At 41.0% G+C, this 9,360-nt stretch overlaps 1 protein-coding gene across 4 annotated transcripts in view; it reads left to right on the plus strand.

The window, feature by feature from the left end:
* tiam2a (TIAM Rac1 associated GEF 2a) overlaps positions 1 to 8,541 on the plus strand; it is a 71,966-nt gene extending 63,425 nt beyond the window's left edge. For all 4 annotated transcript variants that reach the window (XM_061062362.1, XM_061062364.1, XM_061062363.1 and 1 more), the window contains 8 exons: positions 2,058 to 2,237; positions 2,545 to 2,663; positions 3,193 to 3,301; positions 3,786 to 3,844; positions 3,960 to 4,062; positions 4,296 to 4,389; positions 5,883 to 6,037; positions 6,354 to 8,541. In XM_061062362.1, coding sequence (XP_060918345.1) covers positions 2,058 to 2,237; positions 2,545 to 2,663; positions 3,193 to 3,301; positions 3,786 to 3,844; positions 3,960 to 4,062; positions 4,296 to 4,389; positions 5,883 to 6,037; positions 6,354 to 7,060 — 1,526 coding nt within the window. In that variant the 3' untranslated portion in view covers positions 7,061 to 8,541. The remainder of the gene's footprint in view (positions 1 to 2,057; positions 2,238 to 2,544; positions 2,664 to 3,192; positions 3,302 to 3,785; positions 3,845 to 3,959; positions 4,063 to 4,295; positions 4,390 to 5,882; positions 6,038 to 6,353) is intronic.
* The last annotated feature ends 819 nt before the right edge of the window (positions 8,542 to 9,360 follow it).

The following is a 9,360-nucleotide window of genomic DNA, read 5'->3' on the forward strand; positions in this document are numbered from 1 at the left end:
TCTAAAACTGCAATGTGTGATGCATTCCCAGATTTCTGAAAGCCCTGTTCCATCTCGAATATATCACGCTCAAGCATGTATAACAAACATTAGAGTTGGTTAGAAGCACACATTTTCTGTTTTGATTCATGGAATCTACACATCCTAATCTGTTAGCTAGATTACGAGCACATCAAGTTAAAACAAACACATGCATTCATTAATACTCAGGCTTTGGATAACCTTGTCCACTAGCAGCAAATATGCGACCGTGAAAACCCGAGAGCCCTCATAATTCCTTGCGTCTTCCTCAGCACGCGACAGAGTAGACATTTTAAAGGTGATTTATACCTGCTAAGACGTCGGCCTTTCTGCCACTATTTGGGAACGCTGCCCAGTACAGAGAGAAGTGTAAAGGGATTGCCTTCTTTGTAGACATTTGGGGGGATTTGGGGTGGGTAAATTGCCCCCCTGTGCCGCTTAAATCTGCCCCATTACTAAAATTGTGTGGGATATTCCTTGAAGTAAGCAGTGGGATGGATTTTTAATAGGATTAGAGGGAGGAAAAACTCTGAAAAGTCTGTGATGGGTCAGAATTACCGAGAGGAAAGTGAAATGTGGTTATGAAAGCACACTAGTGTAGGAAAGAGTACTCTGCATTGTTAAATATTTTACAAGACTAAGAAAATCATGTTTAATGATATATTATTTCAACAACCAGCTATAAAAAGATCTTTAACAAACAACAAGCCTTTGAAGACAACCTTCCTTTCACTTATGTGGCTGCTACTTTGAAACATCTAAACCTGTAATACAACAGTAACTCAACTATCCTGTCAAAGACTCAACTCTATTCATCTCTATTAAACCACATCTCATTTTTAATCATGATGATGTACATTATATATATATATATATATATATATATATTACAGTTAAGACAATATATACTATTGTCTTAACTGTCCTTTCAGACAGATCTTGGCTCAGTTGTTTTTCTGAAGTCCTTTAGTCTGTGGGCAGGGCCAGCACTGGGCTAAATGGCTCAAAATACATGGATGAAGGGAAAGGATGCAATACACACACACACACACACACACACACACACACACACTACTCTTAAGAGTCAAGCTTTAAATGGAGGGGTGTACTATATTACAGTGGGTGCACATAAAGTAATATTTGAACAATAATTGCACAGTGCAGATAAGGATACTAGTAGTAATAACAAGCAGACAGTTGCTCAGTGCACACACTGAGTGGATAGTTGGTTGGCTCAGCATGACACAGAACATCCAGTGCAGCCTCGTCCAAGGACACAGTAAAAAAAAAAAAAAAAAAAAATCTGTGGGTGTTTGTGAATCCTTTAAGTAATTATATTCCCATCTCTGCCATCTTCATTACCCCCACCCTTTCCCATCATGCCAAGGGCCCTGGGTTGCCTTAGTTTCTCTGTTTATTTGTCGACTGGTTAATTGCCTGCCAATTACTCTGGGAGGTGTCGATGCTGCTGCCTGTCTGAGGATGGGAGTGCTATAATTAATACTCTAATGGCCCCCCTTGGTAAGCGCCACGGAAGTATGCTGCTGAGGGAAAATGTCATCACCTTTACAGAAGGCTTGTTCTGATTTCACACTGGCTTCAGTATAAGGAGTCCCAACTTGACTATTTCCCCATGTTGTAAAGAAAGTATTATTTTTATAGTAACTCGTCACAGTACATCTACATTTTATTACACCTTTGCTGTGAGAAAACACCTTGTCTTCAATGTTTTATAATACTCTGAAGAGTTTTGCTCTTTACAATGGATTCATGTGTACACTTTAATACTGCACTGGTCATGGTAGGGGTGAGATGAAGCCTACACTACCCCCTGCTGGAGAGAGCTTATTGCACCAGGATTCTGCACTGATCGGCATAGGAGTATATCTGACCAGAGTTCAGCTTACAGAATAGCCATATATTTTTCTTGTATTAATGCATTACATCACAAGAGTAAACCAGCAGGCACAAACACTCATACCAAGGACAGGAAACTGCTGAAAGATTCATATTATTCTACATGTGTGTTTTGCCAGCTAAGACGGATCAAGCCTTTAAAGAATTCCTGGATGCGAGGAACCCCACCAAGCAGCACTCATCCACCCTGGAGTCCTACCTAATAAAACCGGTGCAGAGGGTGCTCAAGTACCCCCTGCTGCTCAGGGAGCTGGTCTCTCTCACAGACGCTGACAGTGAAGAGCACTATCACCTCACAGGTGGGAAGAGTAGTGCATCTACAGACCTACATGCACATGCTAACACACACACACACACACACACACACAGGGCGGGTTTGTTATAAATATAAACGATATGTTCACACTCTTCGTTTCTGTCATGTTGTCATGCTATCATGAGTGACAACATGACAGATCTCATCTTGGCATGAGTGCTGCCGGCTTTTCTCATCTATAATACACACATCCTACACAAATCAAATCTGCTACTGTAATGCAAAGCACTCTCATATACAATCAAGAATTGATCTCTGTTAACACTTCAACCCTGTTCTCGTCCCTGCAGAGGCTCTCAAAGCTATGGAGAAGGTAGCCAGCCACATCAATGAGATGCAGAAGATTTATGAGGATTACGGCTCCGTGTTTGATCAGCTAGTTGCTGAGCAGAGTGGACACGATAAAGAGGTAGATGCTCATTTCAGATTCAGATTTCCCCTCATCAAGGGAAGAAGGTATATTTAGAGTAACCTAGGCGACAGTTGTACACTGAGTATAACACAACATCTGTCACAACATACAAATAAACGCGTGACACAATCAGACTGGTTAACCATCAGTACATCAGAGAGGATCTGTTTAGCTCATGTTGTTTACACTGCCTCCTGTGCACCGCCTCCAGGGATTGACTGATGGAATATTTAGTTGGTAGCCACTGCAGTATGAATATTCAAAGTGAATGCTAAATAATGTTGTCTGGAGTACTGTATGTTTTCACATATTCATACATTCCTCAGATGGTGATAAACACAGTTAAATGCTGCCTTTCAAATCAGCTTAAGTCTTTACGCAAACACTAGTTTGTAGTGTCTGTGGAACTCCCTTCATAGACATTTTAAATGTATCTCATGCAGCGAAATGCCAAACGTCTTGTTTGTTGTTTGTTCTCCTTGTGGCCCTGCTGTCTCATAAATCAGATTCTGTGTTGGTCTTCCAGGTCACAGAGATCTCTATGGGAGAGTTTCTCATGCATTCCTCAACCATTTGGCTCAACCCGCATCCATCGTTGGGTCGCATGAGAAAAGACCCTGAAATGACTGTGTTTGGTAAGTCGCTGCCACCATAGATTTAACATTTAACATTTATGTGAAAACGAGCTCCTGACATTTCCCAACTAACACCCCCCCCCCCCCCAAACTGCCAGACTCCAAAGCATTCTGGTCATTAACATGCTGGCTCGGTTTATTATTCTCCACATATTGTTTGTGCCTACAGCCTGTTAAGACCAGACAACCTAATGCAAGAACATTTTTTAAATTGAATATTTTTTTTGGGGATGTCTAAAGGACAAAAAAAATGATGGGAACACAGAAAGTGTATTGGGTTTACTGTACAGCTGCACGTAACTGTGTCTGCAGTACTCAAACAGAGCTCAGTGCATTTCAATATCCATCGCTGTAGCGCTGATATGTGCTTTCAGGCTTCAAGCTGGAAACTAAAATGCTTCTGTGGGTTGAGCTCCTTCAGTCGGCTTTCCCCAAGAGGCATTTGCAGTCAAAACTAAGACGCTGATGTGCTCTCTCTCACTAGTGTTCAAGAAAGCAGTGATACTGGTCTACAGGGAAAACAACAAGCTTAAGAAGAAAATGGTAAGCATCGTGTCTGCTGCACTCATTTACTCTCACACACAACAAACTGTCTTTGGGGTACAAAGTTGAATTGTTTCCCTTTTCTTCATTGTGACATTCTCTATGTGATGAACAGACCAACCCTCGATCAGCACATTCTCATGGAGATTCAGATCCCTTTAAGTTCCGATGGCTCATCCCGCTCTCTGCGCTGCAGGTTAGACTTGGAAATACTGCAGGTAAAAGGCCACACTGCCACATTATCCCCCCTAAATCACTCACAAAGTACATCCACTAAATCTTTTTGTTCTTTATCCCCCTTCCAATTTCCCTACACACACACACACACACACACTCACACACCTCTTCTGGCATTTTTGTTCCGCTCCCTCCTTCCTTATTGCTTTGTGAAACCATAAACCATATTTGGTCTGTGTGATTAAAAGTCTCCTTTATTTTCTGGCTCTCACAGGAACAGGCACAGAAAGCAGCTGCATCTGGGAGCTGATTCATTCCAGGTCTGAAGTTGAAGGCAGACCTGAGACCGTCTTCCAGCTGTACAGCAGGTCAGAGATTAAACTTTCAGGTGGAATCAGTGCCGGTTTATTCTGGTATGCATTTATGGATTTCAAAGTCATTATTGAGTATAAACAGAAACAAGGTATTTCTTAAGGATGTTTTAAAATGACAATATCTTTGGAGTTTAAGCCATATTTGTTTTTAACTTTAGAATATTATTTTATTAGCGCATCACAGAACTGTTTATATCAACAATATATCAACAGTAACAGTCAGATTGATATGCAGCCCCCTGCAATTGAGCGCAATCCCCCAGCGGGTAGAGCTCTGACTAAATTATTAACAAAACTGTGAAAAGAGGTTGCATGGAATGGACTAAACATTTTGTATATTATCAGAGGAAGACAACATCATTAAAATTTGCAATATCTTTCATTACGGTTCAGTGAGCAATGGAGTAACATTTCTGCTCATTACACTTTAGCTTTTCTGACCCTCAGGTGTGCATACCATTGTTGTTTTTATGTATCTAGTGAATAAAACAATCATAGTGTGCATCACTGTTATGTTGGTACTGATAACTTTGCACACACAAGAAAAAACTGAATTTTTTATAATATGGCAACACTTGAGTCTGACAGGTAGAGAAGTGCAGAGCAGTGTGAGGGTGAAGGTTTTTAACAAGCCAAAGTTTGAATCAGATCATCGAAAAGAAGTTCAACCACAAAAGTGAGCATGCATCAGGGTTAATAGCAATTGAATTGGCCTTATTGAGCGCACAACTATGGCTTATAGGGTTGATCATATTCGAACCAGAAATGTGATAGATGTTCAAGTATTGATAATTATAAATTCAAGCAGTATGTCTAATTACAACATGATTGCCCATCTGCTTGTTTGTCTGTTATAAATATGGCTGCTGCAGTCAGCCTGTTTGTTGGCTGAGCATTAAGATTTAAGAGAATGGGAAACAGGAAGTCTGGCTCCGAAAAATATCTGCCAAAACCTCTTCAATTATTTAATGAACATCTGAAACTCATGTTTTTACACATTGGTTTTGTAAATGGTCAAGTTTCAAGTCCTTGTGCATTGCTTTAGAAATATGTTGATGGTTGTGGTGGTATAGCCAATGAGACCTCTGTCATCATGTTGTCTCTGCCCTAAAATCAAACTTCTCATTTTGTCCACAAAGTAAAGATCTTAGTTTTTTAAGTATGGTCCCCCAATAATACATAAGTTAGTAGTTATCAGCTTGCGATGTCTTCCAATGGATGTTATATATGTTTTTCTTGTTTTAGCATTTATGTGTATTAAAACTGTCTACAAGGGAATACTGGTGAGACTAAAGCCTGTAACCAAATTGGTCATTCTCATAGCAGCATGAAATTGGGATCCGTCCTAATGAATTTAATTACCCTTTTCACCAGGGACATAATGGGACTCTCTCGCCAACCCCCTTATTCTATATTTAGCCATTGAAATCAAGTTCATCATACCCTGTGCTCATGTTACTATGGTACCTCTTCTGTGTCCTCCTCAGTGTGCCTGAGAGCAAGGTCAACATCATCAAGGTGATCCGCTCCATCCTCCGAGAGAACGTGAGGAGAAACATGAGGAGCGAGGGCACGCTGGAGAGGGGCTGCAAGGAGCGTCTGGCCCCCCTGCGCAGCACCCTGCCCTCCTCTGCCCGGCTAGGTGAACATTCATTTTGATAAAAAAATATTTTGAAAAAAGATCTTAGACCTTGGTTGAAACTTATTCTAACTATCAAGCACTAATTACTAGGAACATTTCCCATAAAAACATCTCCACATAGGGCATGGGAGTGTTTATCATTTTAGTTTGTTTGTGCTTTAAAAATCATAAACTGCGTAATGCTTTGTATGCATGAGATGGAATATGATGATATCTTTATTTTTTAGGTCACAAGATGCTAAAGGGCCTTGTGGTGCAAGTGTTGTGTTCTGATAAGAATTGCATTTCTGACTCCCATCCTTGCATTTGTTCGCAGGTTCCTCCAGGGCTTCCTGGTTGTGCAAGCAGCCACTTGGAGATCTCTCCACGCAGGCTGGGAATGTCAAGCTGGGGCCAGACTCTGATGAGGGAAGCCTGAGCAGTGGAACACACAGTTCGTCTGGTGCTCCTCTACCATGCACCTCCTCCGACTTCAATACCGCCTCAGTCCAGCAGAACGTGTCTCAGACACCTGGATCGAACTCACAACCCCGCTCCACCTCTGCTGTGAAAGAGTCTGATATTCTTAGTGATGAGGACGATGATGGCTTTGGCGAGGGGGGACCAAGGAGGGACAGTGGAGACATAATTTCCCCTACTAGCGCTATTGAGGCTCAGTTCATCCAACTAACACTGTCAGAGGAGGCTGTGTCCAAATGTCCACTTGCTCCATGTGTTGAACCTGAGAGAGTGGGGGACACTCCGGAGACCCAGCACAAACTGATGCGAGGACATTTCAGTGCTGTTAAGAGGAAACCCAGCAGTTTCAGGAGAAGTCAGGGTGCGCTTTTGAACATGAAGACCCACAGCAGGTCACTGGACAGCCAGGCGGATACAGCACTGCCTTCAGGGGGAGTGGACCTCAACACGTTGCTGGAGAGAGAGTTCAGTGTCCAAAGTCTGACTTCTGTTGTGAATGAAGACTGTTTCTATGACCAAGATGAGAGCTGTGCCACTAAATCTGGAAATACCACCTCCTCATAGAACGGAGTACAACTATACTCTACCACAGTAGCAAGTAAATGGCAGTTAATGTTAGATATGCTGACTACTTCTTAAGAAAGGAAAACCCTGTGGCTGATTGAAGGGGTTCATGAGGGTAGCTGTGAAGTTGTGCCTCAACATGTCGATTAGCCATATACCTGCCTGCTAAACGATAGGTATAAATGATCGGTTTTAATGGAAGCCTATTGGCTGACATACAGTTTCTCACCCTAGAAAGGCAAAGTGAGGTGACTTCTGTCCCAGTGATAATGACTGCATGAATCTACCAAGCACTGATGCATTACCCACAGTCTCCTCAGCTCTCTGGGCTCCTGTCAACAAACCCTCTGAGTGACGTATTCCATCCCAGTTTGCCGTGCAGCGCATACTGATTGGCAGTTTTTATTACATTTTTGACCTTTTCTTTGAAGAAATGGGGGAAACATCCTTGGTCTGTCTGTCCCTAAAGAGGAGGAAGGTTACAGTGCATTGAAGGCCACCAAATTCAGTCAAGAAATGTTTTTTTAGTTTTGTATTTGGCAACATCAAACAAGCTGCATCTCAGTTAGCATGCAACAGGCTCACACATGGAGGGAAATTTTGAGTTCAGTCTTAATAAAGTATTCATTTTCATTTGGTTTTCACAGAACCAAACACATCAGGTCACTGTTCGATACAAAAAGCATTTTGTTTCCAGTGGAATAAAAGAAGGCTGCACTGAGGCTGTCACAGACTGATAACATTGAGCCAAAACGTCACCGGGGTCTGGTCAGACTTGTGAGGAGAGCCTAAACAAACAGGCGGGATGCTGACTTTGCAAAGAAGCCTTTTTGCTGTATTTTGTGCACTAAAGTACACTGTTTGCCTATATATTTGACATATTTTGTATTTGTACAGGTTTTAATGTAATTGATGCTGTTTTATTTATTAATAGTTTGATTATGGTTGTCTTAGAAAAAAAAAACTTTTTGGAGTGCAGGCTTGAGCCATTGGCTAAAGATTTGGTCCATTAGTACATAAAATAAAAAACAGCTTGATGAGTCATCCACATTTTTAAATGTAGCCTGCCTGGACTTTGGTTTTGGTTTACTGAAGATTGTAATTTCCCGTATATGCTCTGGAAAATAACTGATTTAAACAGCAAACATGTTTGAACCCTGGTGTTCCTCCTTTGTCTGTGTCTTGTGTATATAACATTTTCTACTTTTTGGAACATTATTGTACTCTCTTCTACATACTTGACACTGTACAGGTTAGAAACAATGAAGGAGTTTGCAATAAATGCAGCCGGTATTTTTGTACAACAGTTTGTTTGCCGCAGCATAAAGTACATGTTTAGGTACTACACAAAGGCAATTCACAACCACGTTCTTTTCCTGCTCAGCTCAACTTACCATGCCTTTAATGCTAGAATACCAATGAATGTGAATGGCCCTTTCTTATGGAATTGTTTTATAAATAAAAGTTTTATCTGTGAATGACACCTTGGTAAAAGTGCTTTGAAATTTAGTTCAGCTGTCGGCTGAGGTTCATAAAGCCTTTATTCACTATTGACAGGTAAAGCAGTGCTGGGAAGCAAGTGTCTTATCTCAGGCTTGGTCCCTTGGCCAGACTTTCCACAAGTCCCTGATTAGCTGTCATACAAATCACAGAATTCAATATCCCGGCATTTGAAAAAAGGAAGGTATATCCTCAATAGAGTACACAATTATCTGACAGAAGTGGGGCACAGTAACATGAAGAAAGACTTAAGAGAAAGCTATGATGCTCTCTTCCACTTTATACACAGATGTGAAATTAACCAAGATAGGTGTTGGGAAATTTTCAAGAGTATGTTAAGAATCTACATAACTTATGTAGCGAATGGAAAACAAATCTATGCATAGGATATCTTAATTCTCACTAATTTCCCCTTTAAGTTATAGTTCAATATGCATGGCTTAACCATCTGCCTCCACTTTGGAACCACACTCATGATACTTAAACAAATATTTAGTATAATATCACGACTCAGTTATAAAAGCCTTACAAAACAGATAACATTTCTCATTTATTGAAGTCACTACAAACTCCTGGCCATACCACTTCAGCAGTAGCAGCAAAACTCTTTCCTGACTTTTGTATTTTAGCAAACGCAATTAAACGTTTGTGTCGCGAGTGAAATAAGGATTTAAGAGACACTTCTTACAAACAGCTGCCATGCACAACTTAAACACTTTGTTGCACTCCAGTGGACAGAAAAAGGAGAGCTTTTAATTTTGTTACATCAAGCCATAGAGGATTGTTGCTTGAGATGATTA

Source organism: Labrus mixtus, chromosome 18 (assembly GCF_963584025.1).
Source record: "Labrus mixtus chromosome 18, fLabMix1.1, whole genome shotgun sequence".
NCBI classification, from domain to species: Eukaryota; Metazoa; Chordata; class Actinopteri; order Labriformes; family Labridae; genus Labrus; species Labrus mixtus.